General features: G+C 43.6%; 2 protein-coding genes across 3 annotated transcripts; one reads left to right on the forward strand and one right to left on the reverse strand.

Moving 5' to 3' along the window:
- Positions 1-19,441, reverse strand: LOC125942544 (BEN domain-containing protein 5-like). Its single transcript, XM_049660726.1, has 7 exons — positions 19,048-19,441; positions 15,582-15,682; positions 5,805-5,896; positions 3,264-3,587; positions 1,734-1,787; positions 241-466; positions 1-128 (listed from the first exon to the last, which is right to left on the reverse strand). The coding sequence occupies exons 4-7, from the start codon at positions 3,339-3,341 to the stop codon at positions 19-21; spliced, it is 468 nt and encodes a 155-aa protein (XP_049516683.1). The 5' UTR covers positions 3,342-3,587; positions 5,805-5,896; positions 15,582-15,682; positions 19,048-19,441; the 3' UTR covers positions 1-18.
- LOC125942543 (uncharacterized) lies at positions 16,620-23,146 on the forward strand. Of its 2 annotated transcripts, XM_049660724.1 has the most exons (4): positions 16,640-18,354; positions 18,467-18,724; positions 20,285-20,545; positions 21,639-23,146. In XM_049660724.1, the coding sequence occupies exons 1-4, from the start codon at positions 17,529-17,531 to the stop codon at positions 22,352-22,354; spliced, it is 2,061 nt and encodes a 686-aa protein (XP_049516681.1). In that variant the 5' UTR covers positions 16,640-17,528; the 3' UTR covers positions 22,355-23,146. The 2 variants fall into 2 exon arrangements, with proteins under 2 accessions (XP_049516682.1, XP_049516681.1); XM_049660725.1 differs by lacking the exon at positions 21,639-23,146 and having other exon boundaries at positions 16,620-18,354; positions 20,285-20,664.
- Positions 23,147-23,268: the final 122 nt, after the last annotated feature.

Below are 23,268 nucleotides of genomic sequence, written 5' to 3' on the forward strand. Positions count from 1 at the left end.
ATTGTTTCCCCCTTAACACTATTTATTCAGATCATTCAACATTTCTGCAATAAACCGATTCATCTTTCTTAATCTGTCTGCTTTTGGCGTCTCAGAGGCCTTCTTGCTGACGTAGGCTGCAAAACCATCTGTCGAGAAACAGGAACAAACACAATCGAAGCAAGTTTTAAATATCCGTCAGTTGCTCATCTATGAAATCAAGTCTAATATAACAAAATACGTTAGGTTTAATATACTCACTCGCAACAGCCTGCAGCTTTTCAGGCGTCAGTGCTTTCCGTGGTGGCGCCAGGTTTTCTTGCTTTAGGAAGCGCCGACAGGGTGCTCCTGTGAGGCTCCTATTCCTCAAGTTAGGGATACCCCACAGGAGCTTCGTGGCTTCCTTGCAAAACAACAAGTCTTTTGGTCGCGACAACAGCCATGACCATTGCTCTTCTTTGACAAAGACACCTTTGCCAAGGTGCACCTGTATGGAAGAGTAATGTTCAGACTCAATTATTCATTTATTATTAAAATAAAATTATGTTTTAACAATGATCCTATTAAATAAATATTGCCTAAAAAGTAATATAAGGCGCTTTACATAAATGGCACCATGTTTATGTTGATATAGGCTTATGAGCTTCCTTTTTTTGCTGTGCCTATGAATATGTTGTGGAGGACATTGAGAAATAATTAATAACAGCCTTTAAAGCAACGTAATGCTTGCAGTCTTTTTTTATTGAAAAAGAAAGTATATAGGCGAAAATTGTAAATTATCTCGTGACAATTAATGCATTCCCACGGCAGAGCATGATATCAGTGGTCTCATTTGTCAACCTAGTCATGTATGTCGTGTATTTTGCGTGTGTGCAAACCACGGAAACATTTATAGTTCATTATATGGCACAAAATTTCTATTTCCCTGCGTCAAAGCTACAATGCACAACACACTCCAAAAATGCCAAAACTGAAACAGGTTGCTTAGGCTTGCATTCCAGGGATAAATAATAATACAGCTATTTCTGTGTGGCTGCCACTGAACACCCACATACCGCTCAATTTAGCAACTTCATTTAAAAGTTGTTTTGGTGCAAGATGGCTTAATTGACCCAACACTTCCACTCTCTCTGCTATTATAGAACTAATTTTTGAAATTCTTGCCGATGTTGGGCTGCTGAGCACGAGGTCGCGGGATTGAATCCCGGCCACAGCGGCCGCATTTCGATGGGGGCGAAATGCGAAGACACCCGTGTACTTAGATTTAGGTGCACGTTAAAGAACCCCAGGTGGTCCAAATTTCCAGAGTCCCCCACTACGGCGTGCCTCATAATCAGATCGTGGTTTTGGCACGTAAAACCTCACAATTTAATTGAAATTCTTGCCGTAGAACACTCCTTAGTAGGTTACACTCGTCTGGTTCCCAGCTTATGAGCTGGGAACCAGACGAATGTAACCTATTAAAGTGTACATAACTCTCAGAGTATAAATAAAATTTGCTATGTAGCCTCATAAGAGGCCGTTTAAGGTAATGTTATCTTTTAATGTCACCATTTTATCACAATTTACAAAAATACAATTAGGTATAACGTATGCACACAGAAAACTACAAGCATGGTGTCAAGTGCATCCATGCAATTTGGATGTTCAGCCTATATGATGATGGTAGTGAGCAAAACTATCTGTCACCTTCAGCGACAAGTAATAATGTGTCATAGGGGCAAAACATTTTTCTGAAAAATAAGTCTCCCTACCTCACTATTTACCAGAGCCAACAGTGGAGGTAGCGTGGCCATGGCATCTGCATCCTAAAAGACAAAGAAATAGTGAGTTAATAGGTAGCACAGTAAATTAATCCCGCACATGCACACCAGCACATGTCAGTTTCCTCTTTCTTGCCAACGCACCTACCATGCCATGAAAGACAAGCATCTTCATAGATATACCTAAATGCACACATCAACATCTGACAAAAATGCAAATACACTTTTGCTTGACAACACAATAGTGCTACTGTACTTCATATCAACTCTGTTTAGAGCTCTCAAAGCCACAGGTCATTTCAACCCAGAGGAACATGAACCAGAAGAATGGCTTTACCATTGTCTATCCTCCCATGAACATCAGTTCAGTAAAAAAGAACTAGATATTGCCATTGCACAATGGAAGATGTTTTTCCTGTGACATTCATGCATTTCATTATTGGTTGGCTTTTGGAACCTGCACCATTAATTAAACTACAAAACACCTGTTTGGTAAAATGAAATACGAAAAATAAAAATTAATTTCTAGAGCTTTATATACCAAAACCACCATCTGATTACGAGGCACGCCGCAATAGGGGACTGCGGGTTAATTCTGACCACCTGCCATTCTTTAATGTGGGTGATCGAACACATTTACTGCTTAAGTAAGTTTAGATAAATAAAAGTTGTAATAACACAGTTCGTTCAAGGTATGCTACATAGAACCATGTGTCACATTCAATAATGCTGGCCTTCAGAACATTTAATTGAACAATGCAAAGCCTTTAGAATATTTAATTGCCTGATTATCAAGGAAACATTAAACAAATGCTTACTACACTAACACATTTTAATTACTGAATGAATCCAGAAATGAAGTGCAGAAGCTGCAATTACCATGATCTCGCAATTAATTAGTGTTCGCAGCAGCATGCACCTCGTGACTTCCTTCATGGTGAGCCACAGTACAAAAGTGCCACACCTTCATCTGAGACGTGCTTCACTACAGCGTGCACATCCCAATTATTTTTTATTTTTTTGCCAGTGAGCAGGTTAGAAACAGATTGCGCATCCATTGCAATGTAGCCGGCAGAGTGGATGCCAACGTGCAGGCCCCATGGTAGAATAACTCTTCATCCTTGGCCGGTTACACTGCGTTCATATTATGCGTGCATTGGACTGAGCCAAACAAACCTACTGCTCGCTGCAACTGCTGCAAACAAAACAATGGTTGCTATTGATGCGATCATAGAGATGGCGACTAAACAGTTATGAAGACAGACGACCTGTTATCAGCTATCGGCAACACCATTTGCTCATTTTTCGGGACAACTTTTGCTAATCCTTGAGGTCGTATCTGAGCTCCTAACTTCACAGGTTACATCACAAATGCAAGAATTGTAAAAAAAAGGCACTCGGTATTCTACTAGTTACAAAGACACTATGGTGGTAAAGCGGCAAGCAAAATCACAACTGTCATAGAATGAGCAGCTTACAAATACCAAATTATTGATTGTGTAAATGTTCTGCTGTACATACCTGGTTGGTGTCTTCTGCGCGCACAGCATCACAAACCATGTCTGGTTGCTGTGGGAGCAAGTTTGGTTGTGGCGGCATTGGCTGTTGTGGCACCGGTATCTGCACTGGCAGTGCCTCGTGGGGCTTTGCAAGCAGGTTTGGTTGTGGCGGCAATGGCTGTTGTGGCACCGGTATCTGCGTTGGCACCGGTATCTGCAATGGCACCGGTATCTGCACTGGCTCGTGGGGCTTTGGAAGCAGGTTTGCTTGTGGCTCTCCTGGTGGTACACTCTGGTCTGCCAATCGCTCGTGGGCCAATTGGGCATCTTGGCAGTGACTTTCAGTCTGACACAAACATAATAAGCAGCACCTTAGTTAAGCACAACCATAATTATGAAGTCATAATAAACCAGAAGAAAATGCTTTATAAAACCTAAAATAGTATGAAAAATGCATACAGATAGCACAAAAAACTGGAGTGCTCTCCCTTAAACCAGTTGCTGATGCAAAAAATATCAGAAGAAAGTAGTACAAAAACGGAAATATGCAATACTGTCGACTTGCAGCTTCACAATTATGAATTGCAAGAAAACAAAGGGGAGATTCTGCTACACAGCAAGAGTGTTCTACATGTGGTGACCACAACATATTTATGACTAAATAATAAAGAAAAAAATTGCGTCAATTTTTCGGTCTATTAGCCGCGCCATATTAATGTCATTGTTCTACTCTGAACCAATATAAAGTGCTTGCACGTTCGATTCGGGAGCGTGTAAGAATTGGGGCAAATACTGCCAGATTATTCACCAGTATTGTTTTAGTTTTACTGCTTCTTGTTGAATTCAACCAGCCAGATCATTTGGTCAATTTTGTTTGTCCTGCCAGGGTCCAGATGACGGAAGTCGGCTGTACCAGGAAGCTTACAGGCCTAAAAACACTGAAACAGCTTGTACAATCGCATTTTTAAAGCAATGTCAGCCCTCTTCACTGAGTGTACTTGCCATTGTGGGCTGCTGTGAACACATGCACATTGCTCACATGCCAATTAATGCTCTCTGCTTCCTGCACAACTTTGTGTAGTAAAGTTCCTTTGCAAATGCACTGCCTAAAACAAATGCAGGTGCTCCAGCAGAAATAACCCACTCATATTTTGTTAGCTCTGCAGTAGTCTTTCCATCACATAACATCCAGTGGGCTGCAATATGACACCTTCACCTAGAACACCCCCCCCCCCTTATGGTGAACCCCACACCAGCTGCACCAGCTCTAAGATCACCTGTGAGCAATGATGAATGAGCTTGTCACATATGGCATTAGGCACATTGCTTTTTCTAAACTGAAATACTGTCCATTACCATCATCATCCACCATATCTCGTGTGCTCTTGTGCCAGTTCAAGATGCATGCCTGCTAGAATAAAGCAACAATTCTTCAGGCCTTGTCTTCAGCCTGATTGGCTTTTTTTGTTTCTCATTTACATATTGCTACAGGCCACCCAACCACAGTCTAAGATTTTAGCTACTAAGCACTTCACAAAATATTTAGTTCCGTTTTACCTATTAGTAAAGTGTACATTAAAAATTGGGGCCACATTTAGGGTAAAGGCATCATCCACATAAGAGAATACACGGTTATGGAATTTTGTCTATTTGAGCCATGCAATATGTTTTCTACCTAAAGTATAAACCGCATGCACGCAATCTTGTGCGTGACAGCAACAAGTGACGCGATGGAGATGGCTGTCACGTTCGCTCGTCGCCTACAAGTCGTACCGCATATGAGCGACGACTCCCCGGTGTTGCCGGTATGAGGGCAGCAAATACTTGCTGAAACTGGCGTGATGCGTGCTTTATTAATTTAAGTTCATGTGTTTTAGCGTAAAGAGCAGCATAAATATTTCTAAAGATGTTGCACTACGTTATTATCCTTGCACGTATCAAAATCAAGTCGTTTGCTCGTTCCATGCGACAATCGGTAGTATTTGACTAATGTATATCCAGTTCTGGCTTTGCGCTATTCGCTAGTCGCTCATAGTACTTCTGGGCGACGAGCAACGAATTCTAGATTTCCAGAACCAAGCGATCGAGCGACAAGAACGAGCGATCTGTTCGCGCACAAAATCGCTCTCATGTGGTTTGGGCTTTATGGTTTTAATAGGACGCAAAACAAAGCGGCATTAAACTGGGATAGAAATAAAGCATCTCTTGTAACCAAGTTTATTCAAAGCAGAAGGGTCCCTTTTGCAGAGCAAATGCCAGCGTGTGCAAATGTATCTGTGCACTGCGATCACACCACTAATATGAGATTGAAAAATGCATGCCTATCCAAACAAATAAAGAATTGACGTTCATTGCTGCACAGAGCCACAGACGTATCCCTGGTACAAATGTCCCGTGCCTTTTTAATGTAATATATGCCTCCGCTAACTCATATGCCTCTCTGCTGTGAATAAGCTTAGCTGCAAGTGATGCTGTTTCCTGTCCTGGTCGTCACTTTGTTCATGTCATGTAGCACCATAATGAGTATGAACTAGCTCAGCAACAAAAAGCGATATGTTTTTACCTCGTCATGAATGCCGCTAGTGCCTTCATTTTCCTGTAGAAAAGGTTCTACAGCTGCACTCCTTCGATGGGCTGGCTGGCTGAACCATGTTTCTAGAGAACAGCAGATGTGCAAAACATAGACATCAAATTTTGAAAGTACATTGGCCACCACATAGCCACATTTCTGCTGTACCATGTATCAAAACTAAAAAATGTAATTTTGGGGGTTTACCTTATACCACAACCTGATTAAATTCAACCACCTCCAGTTCTCTTAAAGTGCACCCCTCCAATCATGGTATATAATAAAACAATTGTGTACTGCGCCCACTTCACCCATGCTGGAATGCAGCCATCACGGCTGAGATCCAACCTGCGACCTTGTGTTCAGCAGCATCAGCATAACGCCATAGCAACTGAGCTATCATGGCAGGTTATCAAGACACAGTACAATGGACCTCTCCCTGTTTGCAAACATTGTGACGTAACTGTGGCGACCCCTTCCATCGTCCGCACCTTTGAAACGAGCGCTGGTTGGCAAAAAAACGTCTGAGCTGGTTGGCAAAAAACGCTAAAACAATAATTTCAGTGATTTGCCATTTGGGTGTTCCCATGGTGAAATGTATACAAGCAGCTTCGTAGGTGTCAAAACATGCTAGGAGCCGATTTTAGTAATACCTTTCAATCAATACTTATGCGCAGATTTTCTTCCTTTTTTGTTTTTTTTTTCTGCACACATCGCACATGGCACCGAGATACGTGTGCTCACTAATCAGCGCATTTCATCAATTCTCACCTGTTCAAGAATTACGGGTCCCGATGTTATATCGGCGCCTCATAACTATGACTGGCCTTATTACATGCAACACGCATTCAGTATCGCAAGCGAGATGTATTACTAATCACGTTGTATACCACACACACATAATGTGGTCCGTTTCCCTACGCAAAGATGAGCCAATATCGTTGCTTTTTTCGCCACACAACCCATCACTGACCACTATGTGCTTCACGTTCTTGTGTAAAAAAATCACTGATCACCATGTTCTTCAGTAACAAAGGCCAGCATCCTCAGATTTTATCACTGCTTAACACATGCCGATGTTCTCCGGCACAGAATACTGCTAATCGGCCTGCCAAGAGAATTGTGGAGGTTCATATAAAAATGAAAAACGAAAAACACGCGTACATGTGGCGCCCTCCTACACCAAGCACTGCACGACTACACCGTGCAGAAAGCCGCCGCAGGCTGTGTTTTGCCAACCAGGGTCACTGCATGTGCGCCGGTGCTGGCGCGGTGTGACATACCCCAGGAGAGGTCTATAGAAAACATGGACCTCTACAGACTGCAGTGTATCAATATAAACTGCTAGATTTAAGAAATTAGAAGGCATCAACATGCATAAAGCTGCCGAAGTAAAAACATGCAAGATATGTGTAACTATACCACTCATCGAATATTTACAAAATCACAATGAGTTGAGAAATACATATAACTTGCCAAGTTTGTTGCACAGCAGATCTTGCAGCTTCCCATTTCGCTGCTCCAACACGTCTAGTTTCTCTTGGAGCTTCCTGACCTTTCTGCGAAGCTTAGAATTCAGTTGTTGCTCCTTTCTAAGTAGCCTTCTCTCCACAAGCTCTTCATCGGAGCTCTCCCGACTACTGCTCCTCTTTTTTGATTCCCCTGTTGCTGCACGTTTTCGCTTCTTCTCCTTCGGGATCTTGAAAATATACACATTAACTCATTATTAGTGTCACTCTGCATCGCTCAAGTGTTTCAAATAAGCATAAATTATTAGATGATCCATACTTTCAAGTAATACCTACTTCAATAACAAAGTTGTGGGTACTGCGACTTCTTTCAGTAATGAGTACCTATGCAGCCATACATATGCATTTATTCACACCTCACATAGTGCCTTGTTAACCGCCACAGCTGTGTCTAATTCTGCGTTTTAAAATGACTAAACTGCTGCACACATTACATGCATGCTGCTCTTTGATTAGCCTGATATAGCCGTATGCATTTATGTGAACATGTTTTATGCATTGTCTCATGAAGCCAACACCATGAGTGATGTGGCAGGCTGCCCGCAGGGGCGTCTGCGTTAGCAGGCGTTTGGTGTGTTGCGACACCACGGACCCGAGCACATGAGGGTTGGCCCCTCCCGCGTGTAGCCGTGCGCGGCTTAGCCGTGTCCGGGGAAAAGAGGATCCTGGAGGTTGAGCCGATACCGGGTGTTTGGACCTTTACGGCCCCTCGGTGGAGGCAACACACCTCTTTGGCCTCCGCTTCACGTAGACGGCACCCCCGGACTGACCCACCCGGGGGAAAACGGTAGTTGCCTTTTCCTGTCTCTCTCTCTCCAATCTTCGCCTATCCCTCTCACCTTCAATCTTTCCTGTCTTCTTCTGATCTACCTTGATTATAACATATGCGGTTATAGTAACAATGTACAGTTGGCATGGCAGTGCTTGCTTCATAACAATCTCTGCCGTGTCCCCTCGTTGGGCTCGGTGGTGGGTGACTGGCATTGATACCGAACAAACAACTCATTCCATGGGACCCTCGAAACCCTTCTCACCTGATCGTCCCCCGAAAAGGGGGCGCACCGACGCAACCTTTGAATTCTTTTTGAAGAAACGAGACACATTCCCTAAGTATCATGTGATTCACTGTGAAAACACTGATAAAAAAGCAACAAATATTTCACCCTTCTTGGTGTCAAAATGTCTCACGGAGGTAATTGGAAGTGGCTACAAAGCCACCAAGATGGCAAGTGGGGACCTTCTGATTGAAGTAAAAGACAAGATGCAGTGCGAGAAACTAACAAACCTGGTGGCATTTGGCGATAAAACCATATCTGTTAGTCCACACCGAACAATGAACACCGTCAAGGGTGTGGTTTCAGACGACGACCTCATGGATTTGACTGATGAAGAACTCCTGAATGGATGGAAAGAAGAAAATGTTATAAATGTACAACGCACAAAAATCAGGCGCGATAACAAAGAACTACCAACCAAACACATAGTACTTACTTTTGGCTCTAGCACACTCCCGGATGCAATAGAAACAGGCTACCTCAAACTGCGTGTTAGACCCTACATTCCAAATCCACGACGCTGCTACAAGTGTCAGAGGTTTGGTCATGCCTCTCAAAGCTGCCGAGGACGACTAACTTGTGCGAAATGTGCTACAAAAGATCACTCTGCTGATGACTGTACTGCTGAGGCCCATTGCGCGAACTGCGATGGCAGCCACCCAGCATATTCCAGATCTTGCGTAGCCTGGAAGAAAGAAAAGGAGATCATTACTATAAAAGTCAAAGAAAATATCAGTTTCCGGGAAGCACGACAGCGTCTTTCACCTGCATTTTCGATGAAAACTTCTTTTGCCGAAGTGGTGCAACAGGGGGCAGCACCACGACGGACCCCGGCGGTCGCCCAAGGCACGCGCAGCGTATTGAGGCGACTTCCACCCGCCCCCATGGTGGGAGCAGCTGAGGCTGCCCTGCCTCCCTCGAAATCGGCCACACCAGAGGCCTCTACTAGCGCTGGCAGCAGCCATCGCAGCTCAGAGGCTAAGGAGGTTCCATCGGCCTCCGGGCTGGTGAGGCCACAGCCTTCGTCCCTCGAGGCGAAGGCTACACGACGTACACATCGCTCGTTAGAGCGAGTGTCCAGCGCTTCACAAGAGGCTATGGACACTACCCCAAGCAAGGTGGTGCAACCAGCACCTAAAGAGCGGCCAAACTCTTTGGACCGCTCTAGAAAAGACAAAACCAAAATTACAGGGCCGCAAACGGCTCTGTAATCTAAGGCAACACTTCCTTTTTGTACACACAGCACCAATTTACTTTCATTATGGATACACAAATAATTCAATGGAACGTCAGAGGCCTTATTAGGAACCTCGACGATGTCCAAGAACTTCTTTACCAACACAATCCAAAAGTGCTGTGTGTACAGGAAACGCAGTTAAAATCGAAACATACAAATTTTCTCCGACAGTATGTTACGTTTCGTAAAGATCGCGATGATGCTCTCGCATCATCAGGCGGTGTTGCCATTGTAATTCACAAAAGCATAGCTTGTCAACGTTTGCAGCTACAAACGCCCCTTGAAGCAGTGGCAGTTCGACTTGTCCTTCTGAACAAACTCATCACCATTTGCTCGCTTTACATACCCCCACATTACCACTTACACAAACATGAATTTCAGTCCTTTATAGACGAATTGCCAGAACCTTATCTTGTTCTTGGCGATTTCAATGCGCACAGCAGTCTGTGGGGCGACTCTCGTATCGATGCGCGAGGTCGTCTTGTTGAAGAATTTCTTTTCTCGTCTGGTGCGTGCCTCCTGAATAAGAAGGAACCTACATTTTACTGTATTGCAAACAGAACCTTTTCTTCTATTGACCTTAGCATAGCTTCCCCGTGTCTATTTTCTGAACTTAAATGGGAAGTTACCAAAAATCCTTACGGGAGCGACCATTTCCCAGTACTGCTGAGAGCAACAAGACAATACGAGTCTCCACCACATGCCCCCCGGTGGAAGGTCGATGCAGCGGTCTGGGATAAATTCCAAACTCTTACCAGTAAACTCTCGTGGGCTGACATTTCATCGCTCGGAATTGATGGTGCCGTGGAGTATTTTACTAAATTCATAATTGATGCAGCCTCTAAGTGTATTCCCCAAACAAGTGGACTTTCTAGCAAACGTCGTGTTCCGTGGTGGAATGAACAATGCCGGAATGCACGTAGGCAGCAGAACAAAGCATGGAGGCAGCTTCGCGATTATCCTACTGCTGAAAACCTTGTAAATTTCAAGAAAATCAAGTCCCAAGGTAGGAGAACACGCAGACAAGCCAGGAGAGACAGCTGGAAAACATTTTTATCAAGTATCAACTCATACACGGATGAGGCCAAGGTTTGGAGCAGGGTCAATAGAGTAAGAGGACGACAAACACATCCACCTCCCCTGGTACACACGCAGGGAGACAGCCTTGAGGACCAAGCGAACCATCTGGGTGCACATTTTGAACATGTGTCCAGTTCCTCACACTATTCACCAGCATTTATAAGATATAAATCAGCTATAGAAAAACAAAAAATAGACCGAAAGAGCACTGGGAACGAGCCATATAACCTACCTTTCTCCCTAGCAGAGCTGCATGCATCACTCACCTGTTGCAAGCATTCTGCCCCAGGCCCTGACCGTATACTATATGACATGTTGAAAAACCTACCCTCTGAAACGAAGAAACCCTTCTCTGTCTCTATAATTCTATATGGACCTCCGGCGAGATCCCCTCTGCCTGGAAAGAGGCCATAGTAATCCCTATCCTGAAGCAGGGCAAGGATCCATCGTCCGTATCGAGTTACAGGCCCATAGCTCTAACAAGCTGCCTCTGCAAGGTCTTCGAGAAGATGATAAACCGTCGTCTGATACATTTCCTAGAATCAAACAAGCTCCTTGACCCATACCAGTGCGGTTTTCGCGAGGGTCGATCCACCACTGACCATCTGATACGTATTGAGGCACAGATACGTGAAGCTTTTGTTCACAAACAATTCTTTTTATCTGTGTTCCTAGACATGGAAAAGGCCTACGACACCACATGGCGGTTTGGTATATTGAGAGACCTTTCCCACTTTGGTATACGTGGTAATATTTTAAATGTCATTGAAAGTTACCTGCTGAATCGCACATTCCGTGTTCGGGTTGGCAGCGCTTTATCACGACCTTTTGTGCAGGAAACTGGAGTCCCACAGGGTGGGGTGCTCAGTTGCACTCTCTTCATTATAAAAATGAATTCCTTGCGTCTATACATCCCACGCAACATGTTTTATTCAACGTACGTCGATGATATACAGATTGGATTTAAATCATGCAACCTTGCAATCTGTGAACGGCAGGTTCAACTTGGTCTGAACAAGGTGGCTAAATGGGCAGACGAGAATGGGTTCTGCCTAAATCCACAAAAGAGCGCCTGCGTGCTTTTTTCTAGAAAGAGAGGACTGTACCCCGACCCCGACATTGACCTGCAAGGACAGCTTCTACCTGTAAAAACGGAACATAAATTCTTAGGCATAATTCTTGACACTAAGCTAACATTCATACCACACCTAAAACATCTAAAAAAACAAGTGCATGAAAACAATGACTATTTTAAAAGTGTTGTCACGCACTACATGGGGTAGTGACAGAAAGTGTCTGTTAAATTTGTATAAAAGCCTCATACGAACACGCCTAGACTACGGGGCCATAATTTACCAGTCAGCCACCCCAACCGCGTTGAAGATGCTGGACCCCATCCACCATCTAGGTATTCGCTTGTCTACAGGTGCCTTTAGGACAAGCCCTGTAGAAAGCCTTTACGTGGAATCCAATGAGTAGTCCCTCCACTTCCAGAGGACCTACACAGCTTTCATGTATTTTCTTAGAGTGAATGCAAACAGTGAACATCCCTCATATTCCACCGTAAATGATTTGTCCAGTTCCCACCTCTTTCATAACCGACCTGCAGTAAGAGAGCCCTTCTCGTTGCGTGTGAGAAGTCTGGCTGAGGAAATGGATGTCCCACTCTTTGAACATCGTCTAATGACACCCACTATACAGGTCTCACCGTGGCAGTGGCAGATTGTCGACTGTGATTTTTACATGTTTCGAAGCACGCCCCGGTTGCACACATTCGAATGCATTTCCTCGAACTGCAGCATAAATACTCCTGTCCGGAATTGCATCAAAGTCTCATGCTGGCGTCTTATGCAGCCCATCATTTTCAGATGCCGACGCCCTGCACCCCCAAACGAGCATTTTCACAGCAGAGGCTTGTGCAATACTGTCGGCTCTTAAACATATCAAAGAATCGAAAATACCAAAAGCAATTATCTACACAGACTCGCTGAGCGTAGTAAAAGCTTTAAAATCTCTTAAAAGGCACAAAAATCCAGTAATAGTATCGCTCTATTTATTAATATGTATTATATATGCGTCTGGGCAGCATGTTGTGGTGTGCTGGATGCCAGGACACCGAGACATCGAGGGAAATGTACTGGCAGACCATATTGCCACATCCATCGACTCAAAAGCTGGAAACACATCCATGCCCGTCCCTGTTCCCGATATGAAGCCATATCTACGCAAGAGACTTCGAGCCCACTGGCAACGTTTGTGGGACGCCCAGAGTCTAAACAAACTTCATTTAATTAAGCCTCGCTTAGGGAACTGGCCATCCACCACGAAATCTAGAAGAAATGATGTCCTATTCTGTAGGCTCAGAATAGGACACACTTACGGCACGCACAATTACTTGTTGTCTGGAGGCGAACCCCCGACCTGTACTAGATGTGGGGAGGTACTTACTGTACTTCACATCCTAGTGCAGTGTCCTCTAATAGAACCTGAAAGAAAGAAACACTTTGTTCAAGCCTATAGAGAGAACATACCCCTTCACCCAGCGATGTTTTTAGCTAATGACCCGGTATTTCAGCACGACTCAGTTTTAGCCTTTTTAAACGACATCGACATTTTGCAAGTTCTTCGCCCGAGAGATTCGTAGCAGGGTCCTCTTTCAGAGGACGCTGCTGCGACAGCATTTTGAAATGCACTCTCCTCCAGGCTCTTGCTATAAGGGTCTCAGTGAGGCAGTAGTGCCTTGTATCGCTCACAGCTTTTTTATACCATATTCATTGCGCCCTATCACATCATTGTCATGATCTTATTAATTTTGTATTTTACGCACCTTTAGTGCGCAGAATTTTAGGCCCCTTTACAGCCACCCTACACCTACCACTGTCATTGATCATACCATTGCTCACTCAGTACACCACGTCTTGGCGCTCTTTGGCCATAGCTGGCCCTTGCGCCAGAAAACAACATATATCATCATCATCATCATCATGTGGCAGGCATTGAGTCACTATGACAGCAGGCAGGCATGTTGTGTGAAGCAAGCTATAATATGCACTTATTCTAAATCAGCTGAATCAGTGATATGAGAATAAGGTTCCTGCAGACTCTTGCCCTCATGATCCTGCTATGACAATATCTGGACACCTAGGCGAAACGATTTTTAAATGGACGAGCTTGGAAAATGCACTAGGACAATCAATACCAAGCAGCCAAGGGCCAGAACCTAAAGGAGCTTATTTATGGGACTAGTCCCACCAGAACTTTCAGCAGTACTTCCTTCCACTTAGAAGTGAGAAGCTTTTATGCTATCTGCACTGTTATTGTAATCCTGATTACTGAGATGGGAGACCATTGTACTTGCTTGGTCATGTTTACAAAAGCCTAATGGAATTTAACAGCTGTACAGTGTAAACACCATTTCAGTTCAGCTATGAGCTTTTACAACAAAAACACCAAAAGCACAATAAATATGCATCAAAACTACCACTAGGACAGTAAATTATACAGCCAAAACAAGTTCTAGTGCCACTACAGCTTTTCTCATGACAATACATGAGATTGAGGTGGTTACACAATCCTTGGAGTCACGATAAAAACCACAGACTTATGCTATTAAAACGTCCACATGCATATAATGAGCTCAACTATACTGAAGTTGATTGCTTGCTTGCATCAGCTCCGCAAATGCAAACAAGTGCATATTACCCATCTCTTTAGAAGTGTAGCAATTTAACACTATGCGTGAAATGTGTGCCAGCAGATTTTGTAATATTAATTTTTTTCTGAGACTTGTGACTCCATGGCTATGCATTGTAGGAGGCAGGCTAATGTGCATTATTGCAATTCACTTCTTTACGGCCAATAAGTGGCATGGCTGCACATCTATAATGGCAAATGTTCAGACGATTGCAACATTGCCGGAATGTAAAGCGCTGGAGAAAAGTAGTGTTCCTCACGCTGCAGTTCTAATATGTATGTTGTGCACATGCAGGGAAGCATTAAGATTTTGCATAAGATTTGCAAATCTTAGTGGCGAATTAAGATTTGCCACGTCAGAACTAGCGCTTGCATTAAACACTTAAATATGCCAAATTGTCAATGCTGCAAGCGCAGCAGCCTGTTGTTTCGCTAGCATAAATTAAAGCATTGATGAGAGTGTGTCGGAATGTGCAGGTCAGTCCAGTGTTGGTCAAGGGCTATCAAACTCTGCACGTTTTTGCCACAGCATATTACGAGCATGAAGTTAAGCAGGAAACAAGGCAAAGTTCGTGCTTGCATAAGCAAGTAAAGTACTACAAGAATTGTGCTTTGTACTTTCTGACTGAACAGGAAGAACAACTGAGGTGGTATATCAGATTCCTGGTGATGTGCCTTTTTTGTGTTCAATTGAGCAGCAAACAACAGAAGACCCAAACAAGAAGTGGGCCAGCAGCAAACAATAACAAAGAAATATTGAAATAGTCATCTTTAAGGAATGCAAAGGAACAGAATACAATGAGGAGGGGATACAGCTACTGCATGGGATATGAATGCCAGCGATCATAGGAAAGATACTTTATGGGCGCTTCATACATTGAGTGAGGCGACAGGTATTTTTAACACGTAGCTTTCCTGATGCTTCAAGTTAGGCACCACTATGTGTAGTAGCCACGTGCGGCTTTCTTTCGGTGTCACTCTATCTTTGAGAACTCTTTTGTTTCCCACACTTCTACTTTATAAAGGCATTGGCAGACAAGTTGGCCACACTTTCTGCTTGAAAATGCAGCAGTTGCCCATTCTTCAGAGGCTGATCATCGCTTTGCTGGTTCACAAACAGACAATGTGATTCCTCCGCTATCTGTAAAATTGCGAATAATGATTGATGTATAATTACCCTTCGAGTATTGCAGTCTTCCGAGCTTGCGCTGCAGAATATATTGTCAGGCACGGCGAGCCGCTTCTTAGTCATCCTGTGGATCAGATCACTGACGCTGGCTACAGAAATGTGGGGAAAAAAGAACGGGCACCAGAGAGGAATGAAAATGTGCAGAATAAAATGAACTGTATTCTTCCACACAAAAGTGTCACAAAGCTCACTAGCAGGTTACACGCGCTTCTAATCGGCGAAATGCTGGCGACCACATTAAAAATACCTAAGCACCATACCACGCTGGCGTTTTAAATACACCTGTCAGAGTGGAACTACGCACAATCTTTGCAAAGTGCAGATGCACCCGCTTAAAAATTCGAATTTCTCCTGCCTTCCACGCTATCAACCGCATGTAACAGCAAGTATGACCATACTACGCTGGCGTTTACAAACGCGTCGGGAGTAGAATATGCAGTGTCGCTGCTAACTGCAGATGGACACATTTAGCAAGTAATCCTTTTTAATTGTATTTTCTTTTGCACGCAGTATAATTGATAATCTGCTAGTATTACCCGCATAGCAAATCTGCCGCGTAAGCCCCGCACTTAGTGCAGCTCTGTGCTGCACCCATAATCATACGCTAACGGCAAAAAAAAAAAAAAAAACATGCAATACAAAAGCACACTCACCTCCAAGGAGTACTACATCACCGCGGTAGTAGCCTTCTTCGATGTCTCCGTCGACATCGCACTTCCAATAAATTTCTTTGTTCTTTGCCGAATCTTCTAAAGTCAGTGGTTGAAAATCCTTCACCAGGTGAATATCAAGTATTGCGCGGTACCCGTCCTTGTAGACAACATACGCTACCTTCGGAGTAGAAGGCATTTGATGGCCGCGGTTTTATAAAATAGACTTTTTTTAAAAAGAAGCACGCCGCAACACTCTGCCTCACCTGTCTCCACAATCGCTACGATCAACTGCTCAGCGGCTCAGGATGGCTTCGGCTACAAAGCGGATTGAAAAAGCCAGAAGTCATTGCCGAGCCGTCAACGCATAATTACATTACTTTTCAGTTTTATCAATACATATTGGTGAGTATTCAGATAATTTACTATTTTAATTTAACGTATCCATTTATCTTTTATTTACGTATTTTTATTGCTTGTGAAAGATACTGTAGTGTTAATAGAAAAAAGCTAAACATTTGCGGTACTAACCGCATGTATGCTAACTCAGTCAGTGCACTACAGTTGATCCAGTTATCGAGCACCGCCTTCTCTGAAACCGTATCGTGCTTTCAATTTGTTGACATAATTTTTGCGTTTCTCCCGTGATAATGAGTCAGGGAACCGAAAAGAAGCGGCGAAAGTTATACTTGGGCCCGGATAGTCCATTCATTATCCCTCGCTCAACGCGGTGGTACAGCCAGCAATTTAACGCCAGCACTTCGCAGTCTCCTCGTTCCACTAAAGACGCAGCCATGCCATGTACAGCCGCAAATGATGCCTCAGATGACTCTGGCACACCCGAGTCATCTCCAGATGAACAACGGCCCAAGGACGGCTCCTCTGCTGATTGTGCAGCGGACTACAGTGATGACAATGTACCCTCTACGTGTCCCAACGGAGACAGTCACCTGGAAAGCAACAGTGACGGCTGCTTGGACAGCCTCGCACATGAAAGGATTAGCGACGGCGAAGCCCGGAGTTTAGTAGAAAGCAGCGACGACGACGCACTTGACTCGGACAACGACAGCGTAGACGAAAGCAGCAGGGCTCCACCCTATAGAGATGGAGAAGATGAGTCCACCCGCTCTAGTAGCGAAGATGACCGTCGTGGTGATCTGCCCTGTGATAGCACTGTCATACCTCCGTTCGACGATTCACAATTGCTGGCTAAGTGCATCGCTGATTCGGCACCAAAACTCTTCCTGGTTCAACAACTACAATTGCAGTGGCCATTGTGTTAATAATGTCGTTCATAGCAGCCCATGGGCTACCCTGGTCTGCTGTGGATGACTTATTAAAGCTCGTCGATGCCTTGTTTGGCTTTCAGAGAAGCGGCTTGCCACAGTCAAAGTATTTGCTGAGAAAGCTTTGGTCTGCAAAATGTGCTTCAGTCGTGAAGTATCACTACTGTTGCAGCCAGTGTGGCAAGCTTCTCCACATTTCTTCAGACAAGGCACTCCTGTCTTGCAATGGCTGCCTGATTTCCACGAAGTTGTCGGATATGAAAAGCGGTGGTACATTCTTTTCTATTCTTGACCTCCGAACCCAATTTTCCAGCCTAATAGCAAGACTCTCAAGTGTCTTGTACAACAACCTCTTGAAGTTGAAGCAGCAGGCAGAAGATGGATCTCGAATGATACGTGACCTCACAAGTGGCACGGCACACCGTTCTTTGTTTGAAAAGGGAGTCTTGAGGTGGAGCGACCTGACTATCACTCTGAACACTGACGGTAGCCCACTGTACAAATCATCAAATTCCTCGATATGGCCAATTCAGATGATTGTGAATGAACTGCCCACATCGCACAGACACAAAAATGTTGTGCTTGGAGGCTTGTGGTTCGGACGAAAACACCCAGACATGCTGCTATTCCTCGAAAAGTTTGTTGAAGCCATGGGCCAAATTGGTGAACTCATCTGGAAACATTGTTCATCTGTTATTCACACCAAAGTTTACACAATGTGCCTTTGTGTTGATGCTCCAGCCAGAGCAGCTGTGGGAAACCAGGTGCAATTTAATGGCTTTTTTGGCTGCCCATGGTGCCTGGCTTGTGGAGAAAGCCAAGAAGGTAAGTGTATCGAAAACATCTACAAACATAAATTCCGAAACAATGCAAACATCATGAGCTTTCAAATGAACAGTCTAACAATCCTGATAACCTTGTATTTTTTTTATTGCAGGACGGCTTCTATACACCCACTCAAAGCCAGATGTGGAGAGAACATCAGCAGGAATTCGAAGAGATATGAGCCTTGCAGCTAGTCTCAAAACCCCTGTCAATGGGTTGAAAGGGTTATCCCCACTGACAGAGCTCCCCCACTTCGACCTTGTGTGGGGCTACACAGTGGAATATATGCACTGCGTTTTACTGGGTGTGGTGAGGCAGTTCACAGATTATTGGTTCGACTCCTCAAACAACAACGAGGCATACTACATTGGTAAGCATACCACATAACTTGAAACAAAGTAACAGCACGCACAAAGATTTTAGAAATACCATGCATTCCGACTTCTGAGGTATTGCTGGCAAAGTTCAGTTACACGCGATACAAATTCATCTGATTGTGCAGTAGATATTATACGTAAAGACTGCTAGCATTGTCCATGGTTGCTGTGTGATTGCTTGTCATGGTTTTGTGTTCATCTTTAAGCTGCATTTAAAATACACGTTAGATTTCCTGCCTTTCTTACAAAGTGTTTCATTCTGACTTGGCTGCCAATTCATGTGTCAATTGTCAATGATATGCCAATGCGTACTTACATGTGTCGATACAACATTATGAAAACCTGCCGGCCTGCTCAAACTCGACAACGTCGAGATGCAGAATGCGATGTTGGACTACTGCCTTGTGTTGACCTCCAAAGCCATCTCTAACTAGGCAGAGTGATTGGGCTTAGGCCTCTTGCGGCTCTCTGTTGTATACAAAAAAAACGAACTATATACAAATTTTGTAATGATGTGTAAAAAACGCATTGCGTCGATCACATTCAAGCTTGTTGTTGCATTAGGCTTGTTATGCATGCTTCCATAGCTGGCCAGTTATGTCAAGCCATTATGGCAAAGATTACACAGTGTACTGCATTCTTTGTATTAGCTTTACGCTGTTAAGATGAATGTTAAAGGAGACTGCGAATTGAGTAAAGAATAAGCTTGAGATGGGCGTGGGATATAAAAAATGAAATGTAATTAAGTATGTAACGCTCGCTTCTTAGACTGATTGCGAAGCATTAGTTTAAGAACTGATTACCTAAGTTCCTCAGAGAGAAATTCATCGTAGCTGCAGCTCATTGAATTAATCTACCTTTAAAATATTTATGTATGTCACTGGTGACATTTGAATAACAATTTATAATGAAATCTGTTCAACTGCCTTTTATGATGAATACTACAAAGGTAACTAAAAATGAAAACAATTAAAACGTATTGGAGGATGGATCTCGTCCAACAGCATCACAAAGGACAGGTTCTGGAGTTTACTTTTCCAGCAAAGGGGGGAATCTAGCATAACAACATTCAAGCACGTGGCAAGACCAATGTAGATGTCAATATTGTCGTGCATGCATGACATGCATCCTCTGGCTCACTAACCTAATTTGCTTTTTATAAATTCTAAATAGGCAATGATTATCCTTGTCAAAGTTTGCCTGGCATCCAAGTCACCTGCATGTACATGACGAGTGGCAATGAGTGACATGTTCTGTATTGTTTTTTTTCGTCCAGCTTTTATGCACATTTTCTGCTTTGCTACGCTTTTAAATTTCTCAGGCAGGGAAATTAATTGATGTCCTGCACCTGCCCTACCCTACTTATGCCCCTTGTCATTTAGCTCTGTCGTTCCTGTTAGCCCAGTGTTACCCTAGCTCATTCGGCATGTACCCCACTTGCCTAGCTTTTAACAATTACTGCTGTACTGAATATTGTGCATTAGTCCTTAGCTTATACATGAGCCATTTAAACAGTTGACCAGGAGCACTCTAATGATTTGTTGCCACTGCAGGGCGCCCAAGGACACTCGAACTGATTAACAGACGGCTGCTCAGCATCAGACCACCCCATCATTTTACCCGGCTGCCCCGCACACTGCGAGAAAGGTGCTACTGGAAGGCTCATGAGTGGCGGAATTGGCTACTGTTCTACTGCTTGCCCTGCTGTCGTCATGCCCTTCCACCGAAATACCTTCGTCACTTCTCACTCTTGGCTGAAGCAATTTTTGTCTTGTTGTTGGAAGAGCTGTCATCTGACCAAATTGATTATGCAGGTAAGGGCACCAGTTGACACAAGGCATCATCTCGCATTTTATTATCATATATCTTTAGATGAAGCTGGGAAATATAGCCTGGCTATACTGTTAGTGTTTGAAGTTATCACATGAGCTGTGTATGCAATTGATGCCATTAGAAAGGCTATAACAGTCTCTAAAATGTTGTACTATATACTACATTGGCAGGCACTACCATACGGCATACGCGCATACAGTAGGCATTACCAAATCCTGACTGGGAGCTTACCACCGTTGTTGAAAAGAAAAGTGTATAATCATTGTATTCTACCAGTGCTAACATATGAGGCAGAAACTTGGAGGGTAACAAAGAAGCTCAAGAACAAGTAAGGACCGCATGAAGAGCCATGAAACAAAAAAAAAATGTTGCAGTTTCACCCGAAAGGCGAAGCATCAATTGCGATAGCAAATTGGTAGAGAGCTATACGGAGTAAGGATAGTACTTTCATCAGCTGCATAAACTTGGACATGCAGCAGCACCAGCAATGCGCAGAACTATTGTTGATGCCGTCGGTGTTTTGCCCACGGTCGCACCTAACGCGCGTGGCATTGGTGACTGTTCAGAATGGGACACTCGTCAAGCAGTGTCCGAAGTCTTTACCACCTTCTCACCTTGCAACGTTTTTATATAAATACGCATTTGGTGTCGCAGCTAAACGTCGCCTCCCCTCCCTCCCTCCCTCCCGTCCCGCCACAGCCTTTCGCGCGACAGAAGTGACGTTTGCTCTATATATATGGTGATTGTAAAGGAGGAAAGAAAGATTTAATTCTGAATACCACAGCATACAGCACGGGCGTTCGCCCAAGCCAGCAAGCCAACTGCCCATAGATGGCGCCACTGCCTACGCAATGGCGGCGCCCATGAAAAAACTGTCTATATGCAGTAGTATGGGAAGAGTTGCTATAGGTATCCGTCATCATAAGTGGTATTTAAATTAATTGAGTCCTGTCGATTGCTTAGTAGTACCTGTTGTTGCAAGTATAGGCTTCATAAGATTCCATCTGCTGTAGCGTGATGTTAAGGTTGGAGCCATGCACTACGGTGATTTATATGTATGTTTCTCTGTTTCAGAAAAGCTTCTCACAGCCTTCGTGTCACAAGCGGCAAGCCTCTATGGCCAGCGGTGCATGAGTTTCAACACTCACCAACTGCTTCACCTGGCAGAAGCTGCTAGGAAATTTGGGCCTCTGTGGGCACATTCTGCCTTCACATTTGAAAGTGGCAATGGAGAACTAGTTAGGCTTGTGAATGCAGCAAAAGCTGTGCCAGAACAGATACTTGAAAGAGTTATAATGTCACAGGAGCTGCATGTTCTGCTGTCAAAACTTCCTTTGCCATCTGATGTGCTAAATTTTTGCACGACCATACTTGGCAACCCAAACACACAGCATGCACGACGCATTGGAGCTGCATGGATGTTTGGCACACCAAAGGATGTTGTTTCCCTTAGTGATCAAGAGTTTTCCTGCTTACAAGTTTATTTTGGTCATGTACCATCTGTGCAAGAGCACTTGAGATTTTCTTACATAGGGACAATCTTTCATAGTGCCAATTATAGAGCTGGAAGAAAAAATAGTTCTGTATTTGAATGCAACAGAGGTGGCTTTTATGCCATTAAGAGAATATTTGAAGTCACTGACTCGTCTTCTACTTCAAATGGCCAGGCTGTCCTTCTCTGCACAAAAATCGTCACTGATAACAATGTAGAAGGACTGCCACCATATGTTTCTGAATGTTTTTTTATTAGCATATTCCCTGTTACCACTGAACATCACGGACATCGCTAAACCATTTGTTTTGATCTCTCTGAATGGCAGAGAAGACTACATTTGTGCAGTTCCGAACTTGATTGAGCGTGATTAAGATCACACAAGCCAAGCTCGTTTTAACCCTTTATTTACCCTTGACGAGTACCTTGATGAGTAATACCCTTGTCGAGTCATTAGAATTTATTCCAAGACAGCTAGTGATGAGCATAGTCGTCATGAAGCCATGTTACTGGAAATACCTGGGAAATTTAGTTCCTTCATTTCATGTGGTACCAAAAGGGTTAAAGAAGCACTGAAGCAAATTTGAACATTGCATGCATGTTGTAAAACCTTCCCCTATAATGCACCCTTATTGCTCGAGATCAATACATAACTGATTTTGGATTGCACCGCCATCAGGATGTGGCTACAGTGATAAATTCAAACCATGACCTCGTGCTAATTAGCAGAACGTGACAGCTACTGAGTTACTGCGTTGTGTAATGTGTCACTGCACCAAGGCTGAGAGCAGTAATTTATTTATGAAATGGAGATTGGATAATGCTGGTAATTTCATCAGTGCTGGCATGAACTGTCAAAACATGCATTTGGTTCATTGATGCTATAGGGGTGTGTGAATAGGTATTTTTAAGACTGAAATGGATGACTGGAATAGTGCTTAAAGCGAATGGAATATAAAATACCTCTTGAATAATTTTCTAATAATAAACAGACATTGCCATCATTAATATAAAATGTTCCAATCCTACCAAATTCACAGTGTTTGCTAGTTCCTGTCATTACACTGTATACTTTATTAGAAGCACAAATAAGTAATGTGTTCGCATACTCATAGACTCGTTAGTGTGTTTGAGTAATAGCAGTTCAGCTGAAAAAGTCTGGCTCCCTGAGAAACATATAGCGTGCTTTGATGTCTACTACTGCCATTGAGA

This window comes from Dermacentor silvarum, chromosome 1 (assembly GCF_013339745.2).
Source record: "Dermacentor silvarum isolate Dsil-2018 chromosome 1, BIME_Dsil_1.4, whole genome shotgun sequence".
In the NCBI taxonomy this organism is placed as follows: domain Eukaryota; kingdom Metazoa; phylum Arthropoda; class Arachnida; order Ixodida; family Ixodidae; genus Dermacentor; species Dermacentor silvarum.